This window comes from Mesocricetus auratus, unplaced genomic scaffold (assembly GCF_017639785.1).
Source record: "Mesocricetus auratus isolate SY011 unplaced genomic scaffold, BCM_Maur_2.0 Super-Scaffold_100006, whole genome shotgun sequence".
Lineage (NCBI taxonomy): Eukaryota > Metazoa > Chordata > Mammalia > Rodentia > Cricetidae > Mesocricetus > Mesocricetus auratus.
The window spans coordinates 4,997,575-5,016,155 of NW_024429190.1; the positions used below are offsets into that span (position 1 = coordinate 4,997,575).

At 39.7% G+C, this 18,581-nt stretch overlaps 2 protein-coding genes across 6 annotated transcripts in view; one reads left to right on the plus strand and one right to left on the minus strand.

Annotated features, from left to right (window-relative positions):
• Spata48 (spermatogenesis associated 48) overlaps positions 1–12,166 on the minus strand; it is a 58,606-nt gene extending 46,440 nt beyond the window's left edge. Inside the window, exons 1-2 of the mRNA XM_040746661.1 lie at positions 10,363–12,166; positions 2,212–2,312 (exon numbers count right to left, since the gene is read on the minus strand). Of these exons, the coding sequence (XP_040602595.1) occupies positions 2,212–2,312; positions 10,363–10,936 (675 nt within the window). The 5' untranslated portion in view covers positions 10,937–12,166. The remainder of the gene's footprint in view (positions 1–2,211; positions 2,313–10,362) is intronic.
• A 538-nt stretch (positions 12,167–12,704) lies between these two features.
• Positions 12,705–18,581, plus strand: part of LOC101840955 (zona pellucida binding protein) — a 121,121-nt gene continuing 115,244 nt past the window's right edge. For 2 of the 5 annotated variants that reach the window (XM_040746662.1, XM_021234635.2), the window contains exons 1-2: positions 12,710–13,104; positions 15,075–15,155. In XM_040746662.1, coding sequence (XP_040602596.1) covers positions 12,795–13,104; positions 15,075–15,155 — 391 coding nt within the window. In that variant the 5' untranslated portion in view covers positions 12,710–12,794. Of the gene's footprint in view, positions 13,105–15,074; positions 15,156–18,581 lie in introns of all 5 variants that reach the window. The other 3 variants (XM_040746663.1, XM_040746664.1, XM_040746665.1) reach the window with 2 other exon arrangements.

The window sequence follows — 18,581 nt, forward strand, 5'->3', positions numbered from 1 at the left end:
ACAAATTGTATCTATTTTATTTTCTAAAATATAAATATTTCCAACACAACACTAATTCTGAGCCATACAAAGATAAATCTCAGAAATTTAAATATGAAAATGGCTCCCAATTTGTGGAATGGGAAACTCATCAAATGCCAATTTTCTCTTCCTCTTAACAATGAAACTCCCTGAAGACTGACATCTGTCTCCTATTTTATATTGGTCTTCATAAGGGAGACAATGACTTGTGAATGTGTGTTTCAACTTTCTCTTGAGTACTTTCATGTCTCATCATGTTCTAGGGAGCATGTTCTTGTTGACCATCATTTTGGTAAGTCATTGGTATTCTGAAAAACCAAAAATTGGACTATTAATCTTCTACATCCTGACTGTGGTCTTATATGTTATTTCTAAATGCTTTGTGTCCTAGTTTCTTCATGAAATTTTTTTGAAGTCTATGTTCTCAGATGTATTACCTATGTGGTTTTCTGAAATTATTCTCCTCATGACATCTGTTGGAGTCTTCTTTGTGTTCTTGGGAACTGACCAGCAGAGATCCTGACTTTCCATGTCTTTTAGGAACTTCTGACAACTCTATTGAAGCTGAAGCAGAACTATATTTACATTTATCCTAATGTGATACTAGCAACACCCAAAATAAAATTCCTTAGTAACACAAATATCTTCACTGCAAATATCTTATATTTTCTTAGACTTTCTTCATGTTCAAACACCATAAAACAAAAGATGGCTACTGTTTTCCAGATTGTAGATTATGCAATCACTGTACACTGTATAAAACAGTGAACTTTCAGAAGTTTGCTACTTTGTTCTCATGATTTTCATGGACACACCTGCTGTGGTCAATGTTGTTAGGGCTGACACTGACAGAAATGGTGCTCTTGCTGTTACTTTTGTCTCAGACCATCTATTTAATGTACAGGACAAAATGTGAAAGACTGCCTCAGAAATCCCCAGAAAAACATAGGTAAGCAGCTGTATATTCTATTTCTGTTTCTGGGACTCCAATAAGTGCATCTTCTTTGTTTTCTGTTCCAGACCTTCCCTATTTTTACCTTTTTGTGCATTTGTGCTTCCTGACATACACTTTCTTCTGATTTATTTATTCATACCAAATTATCTCTATAACCATGTGTAATCTGCTGGTGCACCACCAACAGAGCTAGGAATTGTGTTTCTCAATTGGAGCTACTCTTCCCTTTTTCTGTTTTCATGGTTTTTAAAATTCAGAATTTCATGGAAATTATGATCTTTGCCATAATCCAGAATTCAATAATTTCTCAATTGTTACTACACACACACACACACACACACACACACACACACACACACACACAGACACAAAGAGTGTATGAAACAATACATGTAATTATAATTGCATGATGACATGGAGTACACAAAATTGAACCTGACCTACATATTAAGAAAGAATAATTAAATTATAACTCACGTATGCAATGGGATGCCTTCCTTATGTAGCCAGCTAAGGTAAAGATGTTTATATTATCATCATGTGGATCGGTTTTTGAAGTCTTCACTCTGACGGGCCCCCTTTTTATGGAGTAGGAAACTAAGAACTATTATTGTGTGCTGTACTGGGATACAGAAAGGATGATCCTTATGTGAAAAGCAATTCTCTGCAGATGAAGCATTTTAAGGTTGCTGTTATGTTATTTATACATTTTGATACTAACTGAACTAAAAGAGTTTTAATTGTTTTAAAAGCTAAAAAGGGATGCACTTTGTGAATGACTATTTTTTTCCTGGAGAAGAAAGTACCAATCACATGTGACAATATAAACAAACTATTGTTGCACCCTTCCCCCATGGGCATCTGTTGACTGCTTTCGACTAGAAACTTTTAGCAAAATACTTCTAGTCCCCTCCTCCCAGTAAGGCTTGTGTGAAAGTTCCTGTTTTCCGTCCATACTTTGTCTAAATGCTAATTCCTGTTTTTTGGCCCACCCTTTGCCGGAGGGCCCTGGGAATGTAGGCTTCTGACCTTGGTGCTTTTTCCACCATACTTGCCTTTGGTATATAAGGCTCCACCCTGGTTAAAATAAATGCCATTCTCCTTTGTCTTCATTTACATCCTTAGCTCTTGGCCTCGGATCAGATAGTTGTGAAGTAGTGTAGTGCCTTAGCTGCAAACACTGGCAGTTTGCTACAAACTATATTATATACTTCTACCTATTGAGAAAATCTTACTGGACTTGTTGCCTCCTCATCAAATGTAAGTATGCGACTTAATGAGCTTCTTTTGTGATCATCAGCTGGTAAAGGAGTGACTTTCTGCGGACTTGTCCAACCTGAAAACCAAAAATTCAGGCATTTTAGGTAAAAAAAACAAAAAACAAAAAACAAAAAAACAAAACAAAACAAAAAAACATAGCAATACTTTTTCTCCCATTAGAAACATTTAGTTAATGTGCATGAAACTGTAACAAAACTTCTGGAAGTTGTATGTTTAGTTTGATGTTTAACCAGCATGGAATGCGTGGTAAGATTACAAATTAAAAATGTGTGTGATAACTGCCCATAGTCCTAGCGAGAGTTTAGTGCTGTGGACTAGTTGGTCATTTTTCCAATTGCCACCTTGGCTGCGCACATCAAACGCGACAAGAAGTGTGCATGCTGACCAAATTTTACAGACTTTAAATTGTGTTAGAGCAAAGACACAGAATCTAAGCACACTATATGGCGTTTGTGGATATCTGCCATCTGTAGTAAAACCAGTGTCCACTTTGAGCTGCAGATGTAGCCACAGAAGGTACAAACCACAGCTGAAGTAAATAATAGTGATTAATTTATCCCACAGATAGGATATGTGGGTCCATGGGTGAAACTCTGCTTTAAGAATATCTTGGAAACAAACTCTCATGTTCTTTTATAAAGCTTATTTAGTATAGTGGAGCCATTTCTAAACCGCTCTCGGGAATAATCCATTGAAGAAAACTGGAGGCAAACCATTTTAACACCTGGCTGGTGCCATTTGGCTTTCTTCTTTGGTCTGCTATGGATCTGCCTTATTTTAAATGCCGGCGTTAGACAAGCTTGTCTGTAACCACTTCATGCAGTTTAGAGAAGCATAATCTAACTCATACATTGCTACAAGCCTTTCTTAGGTTAATTAGCCATTGCTTAACCTATGACCTTTTTGTCTTTAGCAGACTTCTGTCATTTTCCATGGTTTTTGCGTACAGTTTCATCTATTGCACAGATTTCTCTAAACATCTCTCTTAGGGTTTCTCTTGCTGTGAAGAGACCACAGCAACCATTATAAGGAAAACATGTAACTTGGCTGGCTGACGTATGGTTTCAGAGGTTCAGTCTACTATCATCATGGCTGGAGCATGGCAGCATGCAGGCAGACATGGTGCCGGCTACATCTTGATCAGAAGGCAACAGGAAGTGAACTCAGACTGGGCAGTGTCTTGAGCACAGGAAACCTCAAAGCCCGCCCCCACAGTGACACACTTCCTCCAACAAGGCCATATCTACTTCAACAAAGCCACATCTCCTACTAGTATCACTCCCTATGAGCTTATGGGGGCTATTACATTGAAACTAACACAAATTATACTTGAAAACAATAGTCTTAAAAACAAATCTAGATTTACTGTCTTGCTCATGAGCTTTGAATTCAGATCTGGCCCTGTTAATTAGACAATGGCCACACCTGGAAGAGTTTCTGCCTCCAGATCCTCACTGATTTAGATAACTTCAGTAGATAAAACACTTAAAGGCCTAAAGGCCCCCACCTTCAAGTCTCCTTTCCACCTCCACTCCGGTCTTTTGCCTTATTTCTCCATTTCTGTATTTCAGGCTTGCTCACTCAAACTTCTAATCTGACTGAGCACCCCCCACTCTCGCTTCCCCCCCAACTCCTCTCACCAAAAGCAGAACATACTGTGTTAGTGAATTTTTCTATGCCGTTTAGGCTGACACACTGCCTTTGGATGTGGATTCCACAGTGGAGGGTGGGCTTACTTTACCTTGTGGCTGGCTTCACTTGAGCAGAAAAAAACAACCATGGTTTGCTGCCACCTTGGCTAGGGAGTTCATCAAGATGAACACAACCAAGTGTCTGGGCGTCAATCTTTGCTAATGTTGGCATAAAGGCAAATGTCATGAGACTTCACCACCATTTTTGTTAAACATCACTATATGACACAAACCAAAATGATGGTACCCATAAAACTTCATAGTCCCATATCTCTTTATGTATAAGAGAGACCATCAAACTTTAAAAATGCTGCTTATTTTATAATGTTTTGGTTTTAAATTTGTTAGTTTTATACAATACAGTTGTTGGCTTCTAAGGAGAATCTATTTTTTCCCTGTCCACTGGCATACTAACACAGGGAGCTAGCAGTCTTGAGATTCACAGGTTCCAGTGGAGACTCAAAGGATGAATTGCCAATTGCTAGACAAGCTGCTGCCAGCAATGAGTCACTGAAGAAGGAGTCACTGCAGCAGGAGTCACTGCAGCAGGGGTCACTGCAGCAGGATTCACTGCAGCAGGGGTCATTGCAGCAGGAGTCACTGCAGCAGGAGTCACTGCAGCAGGAGTCACTGCAGCAGGAGTCACTGCAGTAGGAGTCACTGCAGCAGGAGTCACTGCAGCAGGAGTCACTGCAGTAGGAGTCACTGCAGTAGGTTCTGCCAGGTCACACTGTCTGCTATTTTTGTCTGATGTCTTCAGGCCCATTTTCTTATAACTGCCATAAAACATTCTTCCCCTCAATACTCCATTGACATGTGTCTGCTTTTGTTTCTGCCTAATCTAACAATATGTTTTGAGTTTTCCCTTCACAATGAAAATTATAAAACCATAACCCCAGCAAACAGTAGTGTTCAAATATTGGTTTGTTAAAGCATATGCTATTTATGATTTTTCCATATAGACTGTCCACACGTGATTGTGATTTTTTTAACATCATGTATTTATTAACAAATTGACTTATAAGTGCTCATGTAAACTAAGGTTGTTTGGCTCAACTTCATTTTGTTCATAGTAAAACTAAGTTTAATAATGGTTACTTGTCCTGAATCTTTCTTTGGAACAATTAACATGAGTTTTTGAGCTTAAAAATGTTTACATCTTCTTTTAAGAACAAAACACATAGATAAGACATGCATAATCGCATAATTCTAGTCAAATGTTATCTCCTTGATCCTGTCTGATTTTTCCAGTCTCTTACTACCTCAGACTCTGAAATCACAATTGACAAGATATTTTTCTCCTCAAGTCTATCATTTTTCCTGGAATTCTTCCCATTCTGACCTAATTCACTCCTGCCAAATACCTATAGCTATCTGAGACATAAATGAATCCTTCCTCCACTATCTGGGGACCCCCAGATACTGACACCCACCCCCTTTTAGAGACTCACCTCTGTGTCTCCTACTGCTAATCCTCCTCCCATTCCACCTTTCTGGGCAATCTCCCAGTTTCACTCTGTAGCCAAATCATCTGTTTCAGCCTCTTACTGTGTAGAGGCTTCTCTATGAGTGCATGAAGGCAATAATAGCATGATTTATTACAGCTGATCAAGTTGTGACTCTCCTGTGCTATATAAAATCAAGCCAACTGATGCTTCCTTAGAGCCTGGGGACAGAAACTAGCCCCTCACCCATTGTCCTATTGTCTGAAGTAAGAAGCCAATAAGAAAAAATTCACCCCTTCTTTTTATCTGCCCTGAGAGTTGAGAATGAAGGGTTCATGAACTAGAAGCCTAAGGTGGGATGAGAAACTTTGGATGGGACAGTTGACTTGACTGATAAGACCTGTGCAGAATTCTGATAAGGATGACCACATACCAAACCCTTGGTATCTGCCACTTCCAGACTGCAGGGAAGCCGACATGCAGATGGGCTCTTCTATCTCCAAAGTCCCCCCAACCCACCTTTTTGTCCTCTGAAGCCTCAAGACCCACACACCACATGCACACAAGCTCCCATTCTGCAGACAGACTGTGGCCTCTCAGCCGCTCTAATTAAAGCACAGTTCTACTTCTGCTGATACCCATCAGGTTTCTTTCCTTTCCACATCCCCATCTAACATTATGCATGTTCAAATAGAAATAACTTTCCCATTTAGTTTTGGTCGTTATTTTTTTAGATAGAATTGAAATGAATTACATAGCCAATTAATATATTAGCTAAGTTGTCCAACTCATGACATGAAGGAATCAAGACAGTAAACTATTATTCATCTCCAAAACCCAACCAACAAAACTCCCAACATCCCCCCACTAGAAAGCTACATCTTTGAGAGAACTGGGTAAGGATGATCTCTGCAGTGTGAATTGCTATGAAGACACAATATTTCTGAGATTTATGTACTTAGCAAATTACAGCAAGGGAGAGAATTGGATGCTTAAATTGCTATTATAAGAGGGCTGTTGAACACTAGGAATCTGTGTGTATGTATAGTGGTGAGTGAGTGTGTGTGTACATACTAGGGATGGTAGTAGAAGAAATCAGTTTTGGATACTACGTAGACAATCCATCTAATTATAGATGAGAAATCTTAAGACACTAGCTATATATTTAACAAAAATATAGCCTTCAAAGTATTCTCCATAATGTAAGTAGAAAATAATGGGTATACCAAGATGAAATGCAAGTTGGTCCTGAGGGACTGATGAGCAAGCAGAAAATTTATACACATGAGTACTGAAACCACTATGTGGCAACTGTGCCAATAGTGGAGCCCAGAGTTCTGTGAGGTTGCAGAAAAGGGTTATCTAGTCCAACCAGATTGTCAGGAGTTAGGAACATCTTCCTGAAGATGACAACCGATCTAATCTTGAAAATTAAATAGGACTTAAATTTTTAAAAAGGGGAAGTGGATGAAAAGCAGTTGTGCCATGCAGGGAAAGAGCACGTATAGAACTAGCCAGGGCGATGAAAGTACAACGCTGATAGGAAACTACAGAACGTTCATTATAGCCGCTGTGCAGTGTCAGGGAGGGAATGGTGGAAGAGCAGGAGAAGGCAGGGTCAGCACAGGAAGGCCTTGCTCTTAGATTGTAGATGGGTTTCTCTGAGCATTTTAATTAGAGTCTTAAAGCTTCCAGAAATCACTAGGGACTACCCAGCTGATTAACAGAAGTGATGATGCTGTAAGAGCTCTTGTAGTTTCCACAGACAATCCTTCTGAGATACCCTAGGGAAAGAAAACTATTCTTTGTCCTCTAATCTGAGTTTTTCTCCATGAATTAATGCACTTCACAAACCTTAGATCCAGAAGTTAAAATCTGGGAACTATGTGGACAGAGATGTTGACAAATGTTATCTCTGAATTCCACTCTGCTCCACCCAGCTTATTCTGGGTTCCAATAATGAATGCATTTTTTAGTCAGATGGAGTTGTTTTGACTATTATGAGCTGTATGTCCTTCATCTTTACTGTTATAAGTATTTAAAGAAGAAATACAAGAATATCACAGAGTGAGCCAAATTTGTGTCATGCAGTTTAAGTGTTCAAAATGTTTATGAACCACTGGTTAGAACACATAACATTATTGCTTACATTACTTTCATAATGGCAATGATTATTCACAGAGGATATTTTTTCTCTGTCACCAAAAAGAGGGAGTGGCAGCTTTCTGCAATCCAGGAAGGCTTCGTGAAGAGGTAAATCTCCAGACTGATTGGCTTTTGATTTCTCACCCTCTATCACTGTGAGAATAAAGTGACTGTTGTTTCAACCAAACAGTCTTCTCTATATACTTTATAAATGCCTAAGGTAAAATAGTTAACCTTGGGAAGATGGAAAGATGAAAAAGATGGTTAGAAAGATGGAAAGATATACACAGGGCTTAAATATTAGTATCAGCTGGAGTCCAAAGTGAAGGACAGCAGGTGACAACAGACAAACTTATTTTCTATGATAAGGAAAACCAATCCATCTGCTCCAATGAGAGGCAAAGAGTCCAGTAAAGATTCAGACATAATTAGAGTGAGTTTAGAACCATTGCCTGGTAGAGTATAAGAAGAGCCATTTGGGAACCAAAAAGGGAGAAAATTAGGCAGTGTTGGCGTGGGAAAAAGCCACCAATGTAATCTTTCATGATCTCACCTTAATATTTGTAAAACTCCACTGAAAATATTGAATGTGCTATAATTCAGTCTAAGATTTCTTTCTTTGTCAGGATTTATTGTGGATGTGAGTTTGGTTTTGCTGAAATCTGACATACTTGTCATTTATGATTAATAAACATTTCTAGGGTCTTCAAAGTCATTAAAACACTGTTACTCTCAAGTATTACTCTTTGAAACTGCTAGTGGATAATAATAATGATGATGATAATTAGTAGCAACAGTTATTACTCATTTAATGCTCCTTTAGGTTCTGGAAATTCTTCTGGGCATTATACATTTTAATTCTTATACTTTTGTAAGAGACAAATTGTTTCCAATATATGTATGAGGCAACTGAGCGTTCTGGGGTTTAATTTATGCTACAGGTATATTGGTCTTCTTTTTCACATTAGTTTCTTTTAGATGAATCATATTCATATAAAATTGTAATTATTAACATGCTATGAATTACTTTCAATAGTTTATAAGTAAAAATATACACTTGGAATTCTAAATAGGCCTGTCACATAACATATAAGCTTAAGATTGGGTGTCTTGATATTGGAGCCTAAACTCTGAGGTTTTATTCTAAATCAAGCAGTAAAATACACAGCCCAAATAAGCCCTAAATTTTATTCTAAATGATGTTTATCAAAATCACTTTGGTAATTTACTTCCTTTAATAGGCTCTTTCTTCAAACTAAATTCCTTCATAATGGTATTTTAAGAATTCAGGGTGATGATCTTCCCCCAAATGATGTGATGGACTTGGATGATCTCCTGTGAAGGGCCTCACTATCCCTGGGGAGTGGGTGGGGGGTGGGTGGGTTGGGGAGTCAGTGGGGACTAGCGAGGGAATGGGGGATTGATATGTAAATAAGAATTATATATATGCATATATATATAAATATATATAAATATATATATATATATATGAAGAAGTCAGGGTGAGAATGACTGTCAGGAACCGACAATATTCCCTTTAAAACTATGTTGGACTGGGGTTTTGTGCTTGCTTGGTAAGTAGCATATTAGGCTACAAATGTCTATCTCCTTTAATTATGTGTTCTTGGTAATAAACTATTATGTGTTGGAATATTAACAAAGAATGAATCCATGGTCCTTTTTTGATTTCTAATATCTAACATAGTGTTTATTTTTGTTGAGACAAGTGTGTTTGATTCTCAGTAACATATTTGCCTAGATAGAATTTTCAGATAATCAACTTAAAATATGCTGACCTCACTAACACTGTATATAGGAACTCTGTAACTCAGGCCTTCCCCTAAGCCCACCTTGAAGACCGTAACTGGAGAGACACACAAAAAGTACCACTCTTCCCTGCTTATGCCTCTTCAGCTCCTCCCTTCCAGCTTAAAAGTGGTTGAAGGGTGAGGCTGGAGACTTGCTGAGTGCCCTTTTCATTCTGATTTCTTTTTCTTGTTTTGTTCTTGTTAATGGTCTTTCTATGGGAGGGATGTCAAAAAGTCTGCATCCCCACAGTGCTAACATGGGTGGACTTTCCCCTCCCTCCCAGAAAGTCTCCCTTCCTCTACGGTTTTGGATGAAAGCTGAAGATGAACTGTGGGAGTATTCTGCAGTTTCTGACACCACAGTACCTCTGCCGCAGGTTTGGCCTTTTCCTTCTCCCACAGTCAAAGATGCTAATCTTTTTATTCCTCCCTCCCTGCCTACCATGCACACTTCCCTACACAGGACGTGGTTGTTGTGGTTTTCCTTTGGGGATATTTCTCACTACAAATGTGTCCAAAGAATACTAGGGCAGATGGCAGTAGTACCATTAATTTAGCCTTCGGAAGCATAACGCTATTTATGGAGTGTTTGCTTCTCTTCAGTTCCTGTTCTCATCCAATTTACATCTTCTTTCCCATTTCATTTCAGCCCCCTAAACCTCACGTTTTAACCAGAAGATTGTAAGAGAAAGAAACAAAGAGGGAAGCTTGCTATACAATTATGAAAGTGATACAGAAATCCTCTTCTGGTAAAATAAGGCTATCTAACTAGAATAATTATCTGTTAATATATTTGTTGTTGATCACTACAAATCATATTTGATTTTTTAATTTAAACAAGTTTATTTTACAAGCAAATTTATACATTTTATCATTTTAATAAGACCTTCTTAAAATCTAATTAAAACAATTTGTCCAGTTATAATTTATGCTAACTGCTTGAATTCTAAAAAGTCCAAGTTCATGTTGCTCTGTCTCACTCGAAAGACATGTAAAGGCTATGCTATTATACTTACCTCCAAGTTTTGCCCTGATGGAAATGTCTGGTACTTTCCTGGAATTCCATAGTCTGCTCTGTTGTAGTTCCTCTAATAGCACTGTTTGCCTTTTTATTGTTGTTTGAAATCCGTTGTCTGGCCTAGGAACTCGATTTTGAGGTTTCACATCATCGAAACTGGCCAGATTTGGTATGGTTCTGCCAACGCCAGGCTTTAAATCAGCGTCAGCACCAGGACTCAAAAATCCTGAGCAGGGATCGCCTAAGCTCATATCATCACGAAGTGGAAACAGTGGGTATGCCGGCCCGTATGGTGGGGGATAAGGGTAGTGGGAATGGTAGTTTGGCAGGACTGAAGGAGGATAAGGATGGAATTTTAAAAACGAAGCGTTGCAGTTCTTTTCAAATCTGCCATAGTTATGTCTGTCTTCGGGTCCTTTCACAAAGGGCATGTTCATTTTCCTTAAGAGATCACAGTAGTGTGGGTAATCTGGATGCTCAACAGCCTTTGCCCCTGAGAAGATGGACCTTTCAGGGATGCTAATCTTTCCGGGTTTGTTCTGAACCTCCATATCCATGGAATTTCTCATCATTTTTGAGGATTGTGAATTAAATTATTTTGATAGCTCTCTTCTCTTTAACTATTAAGAACCCACATTTCCAGCAATGGAAGATTAAGGTTAATCTACCATAAAATCATTAATTCAATTTTCTAAATGTTAGTAATTTTTTTAATCTTAAAATAATTTTTTTCTGCTGAAGGGAGAGGTAATAATTTCAGAAACAGAGCTGAGCAAAAAAAGAAAGGAAGAAAGAACCTTTGTTGCCTGGCAATAGATAGAACCATAACTCATGGAACTATTTATTATGTACATCATAATGCATTTTAGGAACCACCCCCAAAAGTACTAATAATATTTCTATTACACTTCTTTCTCCAAATACTCAAGAAACTAATAACACATACATATCTACATATATGTATTTTCCATGTTTATATTTTGTGGGTAAGATAGTCACTTAAAGAATATACTCAAGTTAATCTAGTGAATAAACACACAGTCTCTTTCTCTCTGACACAAACTACAAGTAGTTGATATGTGATAAACTGGTATGCTTAATTTAAACACACTGTATCAATGAACATGTATTATACTCATTTTTTAAGGCAATAAATTCACAAAATCTAGCCAAAGTAAAGGTGCATCCTTGTATGCCTAAAATTATCCTCAGTTTCCTTAAGGCTACAACAATGTCCAGAATGAAAGCAATGAGAGTTTTTGTTATTTTGGTAAGTAGTAACATTAAAAAAATTGTTTAAAATGTTAAGTGTACCAGATCACTTAAGAGTTGTTTTTAACTAGACAATTTGGTGTTGCATGAAAACTGCAACTAAATTGAAGCATGAGAATTTGGGGGATAACAGCTCACACATTCTTTAAATGAATCAAGAAAGCAAGCAAATATGTAAGCAAAGAAGCAAAAATAGAAACAAACAAAAACCCCTAGTAAACGTCGCTTCTACAATATCCAGAAACATATGTCAGATCAACTGTATGCTACTAAGTATAAGCAGAATGTGGTCACGTCCACCTTTGATGATTGAAATTTTGAGATATAATACTAAACAGGAGGTAAAGTTGAAACACGTGGTTGCCTTTCAGCATGAGGTGCTAGACACAGTCTATCCAAAACATAAAAGTCGGTGAGGTTTTAGTTCACTCTGTACCACTCATTTCTTCATATTAAAGTGAAGCCGGCTCGTTTTAAGTTATTCAAGAATATTGATATAAGATTTATTTCTACCAACAGCTCAACTATCATTCAATCCTCCCAAGGGCAGAAGAGTGGATGGAGAGCATCTTCCCGTTTAAAATACGCTCTCATTGTTCGTGGCCTGTTTGTGTGTCTTCCTGAACCCAGGTGACAAAAGGCGATTCTTCCAAGCTGAGTGATGCATGGAAGTCCAGTTCATCTACGGCCATCTCATACATCGTGTCCATCATGTCATCTTTTTAGGCGAGACCTTTAATCCCTTCTAGGTGCTCACTGCCATCAGTCTTCCATTGAGTTCCACACGCCAACGATCAAGTCCACACCGTTGGCACACACGATGACTCTGGGCAGAAACTCTGAGGGCGGCCTGCGCGTGCTTTGTCGTTAAGTCCCCAGCACCTGCAGCCCTGGGCAGGCCCGCAGAGGCTGACCCCACAGAGTCCCCCTCCCCCCGCAGGGGCTGCCACTCGCAGAGGTGCACCTCCAGGGTCGGGGTTCCCTTCCACCACCGCCCCAGGAGGCCCAAGGTCAGAACTCTGGGGGGCGCAGGGTTCTCCTCCAGCCCTGGAACCTCTGAGCAGGCACTCGGGTTCTGGACGGGGTTCCCTTGGTGGTGCGGCGGCCTCGAAGGCAAAGGAGCCCCCTGGGCGAGCGACGCCCCCCTCCCCGCCCCCCATGGGCTCCCAAGCTAGCGCCCGAGCTGGTACGCCTCCCGCAGACGGCCCGGGCGGAAGTGGCAGCGTGTCCGCCGGTCCGTCCTTCCGGCACGCCGTCCGCCGGCTTCCGGCGGCGGGTGGGCGCGCGCCAGGTAACGACCTTCTGCGCCGAGGCTCGGCCGGCGGCGGCGTCGTGTGGATGGAGGCCTTGGCCCCGGGCCGGGCTCCGCGGGGCCGGCGGCGGCAGGCCGGGGCCGCGGGCTCCGCGCTCTCGGCGCTGTCGGTGGCCGCCGTCCTGCTCTCCGCCTTGCTGCGGGCGCCCCCTGCAGGTGAGGCTCGGCGCCGCACGGCGGGAGCTCCGGCTCCACGAGAATCGCGGTGGGCCCGAGTCACGTGACCCCCTCCCGCCCGCACAGATCCCCGCTCCTGCGCCGGGGGAGCCCTGGACCGTCCAAGCGACGACGTGCGTGGGCCACAGCCAGCCTGCGTCGCCGGGCGGTGACCGTGTGCGCTCCTAGTCCCTGCCCTGAACCCAGGGAGCCTTCAAAAGTCCTTGGTGGCACCGCGCCCTCTGGTGGCCGTGGGTGTGACATGCACGACGACGTTGGGGTTTTTAAGATTTAAACTAGAAGAACACCTGTCACAGTTTCAAGAGACACTTACGCTGGAGAAAGAGAGTGCTTAGTGTTTGCTAGATTTGCTTTTTATTAGCTAGATGGGTCTGATCGCACTTGCGTGTCGCAAGTTGTAGTCTGCGTTCCGTAGGTCCTAAACAAATGCATGACAGATGACACTGGTCAGAAGTTATAACGTTTGTTTAGATAAGGGAGAACGGAAACCTAGAGTGGCCTAGAGTACAGACGCAGAAGGAATGTGAAGATAGGATAGGGAGGGGAAGGGAAAGATGGGGGCGTGCTCGCTAGTTTTTGTTAACTTAGCATGAACTATAGGCACGTGGGAGTAGGAACCCTCAATTGAAGATTTGACTCTGTAAGATTGACCCGTGAGCTTGTCGGTGGGGGCATTTTCTTAATTGTTTTTGATGTGGGAGGTGGTGCCATGCTGGCCAGGCGGTCCTGGGCTGTGTAAGAAAGCAGAGGAAGCCAGCCAGCAAGCATTGCTTCTCCATGCTTTTGCTGCACTCCCTGCCTCCAGGTTTGGTCTTGAGTCCTTGCCTTGGTTTCCTTGGATGATGTATAACCTGCAAAGTTAAATAAGCTCTCTCTACACCCCCTTCCATGCTGATTTTGGGCATCGTGTTTGTCACAGCAACAGAAAGAAACTAGGACACTATGGGGCAGCGGCGGCGGGTGTGTGTGTGGGGGGAGGTAAGGATTACTCCTTATATAACGACCAGGTGTTTGGTGCAAAGATACTTCTGTGAGGATAAATTGTCTAATCTGTCTAAGAAAGATGCATTTGACTATGGCCTTATACCTGCTACTGAAAGCTTGTGTTTTTGTTTTAAAATCTTGCCTGGCTTTCCTTTTCTCCAATGAGGACTATCAAAATAAGGATAAGCACTTAGTATCATGACTTGTAAATTCTGAGTAGTAAAGGCTGAGGTTTATATAGCACTTCACAGCTCCTATGATACACATGCAAGATTGTAATTACTGTCAATTTCAATTTACAGATGAAACCCTCAAACTGGTGGTTGAAAGTAACTTTCCTCGATTTCAGTATGTGGCAGAATTTGCATTAAACTCCACTCCAGCCTTTAATGCCGTGATCTCTGCTTTACACTTGCTGGGGTTAATGCTTTACAGTCATTGCGGTGCTCTCGCGTTCATTCTGTTGACAGCATCGGGCCGTCATATGTGTTCATTCAACAATGAATGGAGACTAGCAGGATGTTTTTCATAGTTATTTTAATAGTTTCCACATCAAAGATGAGGTGCTTGCAAGTGATTCTTGTTAAGTTGACTTAAACACTGGGCTCCCATCAATAATGTATGTGTATGAATAACTGCATCCTATTGTAGGTTGCTAAAGAGAGATGCCAGTTAAGTTCCATGATCGCTGAGTAATGAGGTCAGGTGGGGATTTGAGGGAGGAAGGGATTGTGATTTGGCTCCTGTAAGGTGGGAGAGTATCGTAAGTAAGCACAGAAAGGCTGGGTTAAGATTTTTAACACAGGTAAGTTTTAAGTATATTGCATTCTTTAAGGAATATGCAAAGCAGAGGATAACACATCGTAGAGACTGATTTATACTTCTTATGTGGAGACAAGATAATCTTACTTTAATATTTTTACAAGACAAACTTAGATAGTTTCTTTTCTTTTTGTTTTTCATAGTTGGATATTTGGCTCGATTGCCAAGAAGTTTTCGATTGACTCAAGATTCACTGAAAATAGTGGGATCATCACATTTTCCGGGTACTCATGAATAGCTTTTCAGTAATAGAATGTTACTAGCTTGTGTTTACAATTTAACAGTCCTGTTGAAAGGCTAATGTTCCCCAGTTACTCTCGTTCTCGAAGTCAGTTTCCTTCTGCAGAGCTGAATTAAAGTGGTTTCTGTAGAGCTGGAGTCATCCAAGTCATTCTGTGTGCAAAGAAAAGTTATTTCTTAAAGTTAACTAAAGTTTCCTATAGTGCTTTGACTTGTAGCAGATACACTACTCACTATAATAGCAAATGTGGAAAGCTTAAGTATGCTAACACAATTTTCAATTGAGATCTTAAACGCTATAAAGGTTTTGGATATGTTTTCAGGGTATTCACATGAGACACAGCAGCTGTAACTTTTTGGGATTTTATGAGTTAATTTCATTTGCTACGGCAACACCTTCTTTAATTTTTTTAGTTTGTTGACAGGTAGACATCAGAACTGTCTAATTCCACATCACCATCATATTATAACAGAGTTCCTACGCTCATTGAGCAAGTAGTCCCAGCCCCTGCACACTGCCAACACTTTCTGACTGATATTTGCTGTTCTGGGCTTAAGTAAAACCACAGTTTGTGTGGGCTTTTTTGAGATTATATAAGTACTTTATTCCTTTTTATAGCTGAATAATGCTCTTTTGTATATGAATGTTTGTTTTCACTTCTCTTAAGTGTATCTTAGGAGAATAATTTATGGCAAATGTATCAATGATATGTTCAACTTACTGAAGAACTGCTAAAACACTTTGCAGAGGGTCTGAATTAGCTTTCCTTCCTAGCAGCAGTGGACGAAGATCCAGACTTCCTAACATTCACATCAACGCTTGTTACTGTCCATCTGTTCTGATTACCACCATCCTAGTTTTGTGTGAAATGATAGCTTATTGTGGTTTTGAGTTGTCTGCTCCTGACGACTAATGAGGTCCTTTTTCTCTACAACTCACTCAACAAAAACCAACATATACCATGTATATAGTACAGGTATCTTTCTGCAAGAATGCCCATTTGAGACCATGTCTGGCTCTTACCTTTTGTTGCGTAGTAGAGTTCTTTATTCTGTATTAATACTGTGTGTAATACTGTACAGTATCCTGACTGTTGGGCACTTTTTTTTTTTTTTTTGGTTTTTCGAGACAGGGTTTCTCTGTGGCTTTGGAGGCTGTCCTGGAACTCGCTTGGTAGTCCAGGCTGGTCTCGAACTTACAGAGATCCGCCTGCCTCTGCCTCCCGAGTGCTGGGATTAAAGGCGTGCGCCACCAACACCCGGCTGTTGGGCACTTTTTAAACATGACTTACATTTCCTCCCATTCTGTGAGTTATGTTTTTACTTTTGAAATCTTTTGAAAAGTACATTTTAAACTTTGATAGTCTTAGTTTATTCTTTCCTTTTAAAAGTTTCAGCGTCTTCACTATGATCCATTCTGAGTTAGTTTTTGCTTTTGATCGTTTACTGTATTGCTGTTGTGTTGTTGAAGTCTCTTATTGAAAGCAATTAGCTATGGCTGTGGGGTTAGTGGTCTGCCTTTCTGTTTCTTATGCCAACACCTTTAATGTTTGGATTGTTGTTGCTTCATAGTGAGTTTTTAAGTGAGTAAATGTGAAGCCCTCAATTTTTAAGATTTTTTTGTTGCTACTATGGATCCTTTTCAATTCCACATTAATTCTATAATCAATATAATAATTTCAACAAAAAGTACATCAGGCTTTTAAAATAGGAGTTGAACTGAATCTATAGATTATTTTTGCCTCTTATTAATTCTTTCACTCAGTGAACATTAAGTACCTTCATATTTATTTAAACCTAATTTATCTTCATGTTGTAGTTTTCCAAATATAAGTTTTATAGTTCTATTGTTTCTTCCTACTTATTCATTTAATGTTTATTTCATTTAAATGAAAGAATTTAATTTAGCTAGTTTTACATTGTTTATGGTCAGATTATAGACATGCTATTAGCATTTTTGTATTGATATCATACCTTCCACTTACATAATTTATTAGTTTTTTGGGGGGGTATTTTGTAGTATTTTCCATGCAAAGTATGACACCTGAAGTCAGTTGTATGTTTTTGTTTCCAGTGTGAATGCAATTTTTTCTTACAAGTTGCCTCATGTAGAACTTCACCAATACTCATTATAACAAATGGCTTTGTGTTGCCTCCATCTTAGGGGAAAGAGAATGTCTCAGTTTATGAATATTCAGCATAATGCTACCTGTTTTTAAAGATGTTCTTAGTCAGGGTGAAGATGATTCCTTCTGTTCCTGTTTGTTGAGTGTTTTCACTGTGAAGGGTGTTGGACTTTTATTAAATTGTCTTCCTACATCTGTGGAAACTATCATTTAGTTTTGTTTATTATATTGATATGATGCTTTATTTTGATTGGTTTTTATATTTTGAAATAGCCTTAGATTTTTGTAATACATTTCAGTTGATCATGATGTAATGTCTTGTTTGTACCAAAACAATTATTTATTTATCATTTGTATATCTGGGGGGGGGCAAGGAGGGATATGCATGAATGCTATGACCTGTGTGTGGAGTCAGAGGACAACTTAAAGGAGTTGGTCCTCTCCTTCAATTATGTGGGTCCTGAAAACTGAATTCAATTTGCCAGGCATGGTAGGAAGTGCCTTTCCCTGATGAACCATGTTCTCTCTGGTTGATGATGATATAGTCCTTTTCTGTGATGTTGGATTTGACTGCAGGTACTGTGAGGTTGATGTTTCATAAAGACTTGTAGTGTCCTTGAGCATTTCATTTTAGTGTCAGGGTGATGGCAACTTTGTAGAATAGACTCTGGTATATTTCCTCTTCATATTGTTTGAAACAGTTTGTGAAGGATTATTGTTTATTTTACTTTAATTATTTGATACAATTTGCTGGTGAATCTATCTGGTTCTGGCATTTATAGAAATATATTTTTATAGTGATTAATTATGCTTTTAAGCTTACTTAGATTTTTATATTTAATCATGTTCTTCAAAGAAAAATGAGAAACAAACTACTATTTAAGGATCACTTATATAAACTAGTTACTTCTCTTTTTATGTTTCTCCTTTTTTATAGATTTTGATGGATCGTGAAGTGCGTGGATGTGTTTCTTCTTGGGTTTTGCCCTGCTGAACTCATTCAGTGATCGTAAATTTGAAGATGTATGATATTTGTAGATTTGGGGGAATTTTAAATAACAGTTTCTTCAAACATTGTTTGTATCTTTCCCCTACCTTTCCCAGGACTCTGGAGCTCTGATGAGTTCCCTTAGGTCACGCCATGGCTCATAAATCTTTGTTTTCACTCCCATGTCTCTCAGCCCGGATCCCCAGGTGGCTTTCCTTAAAGACCTCTCTTCCTCCTGACTGCCGAGTCTCCTGCTGGTCCCAGAGATGAGGGTTTTCATTTCAGTTATTACACGT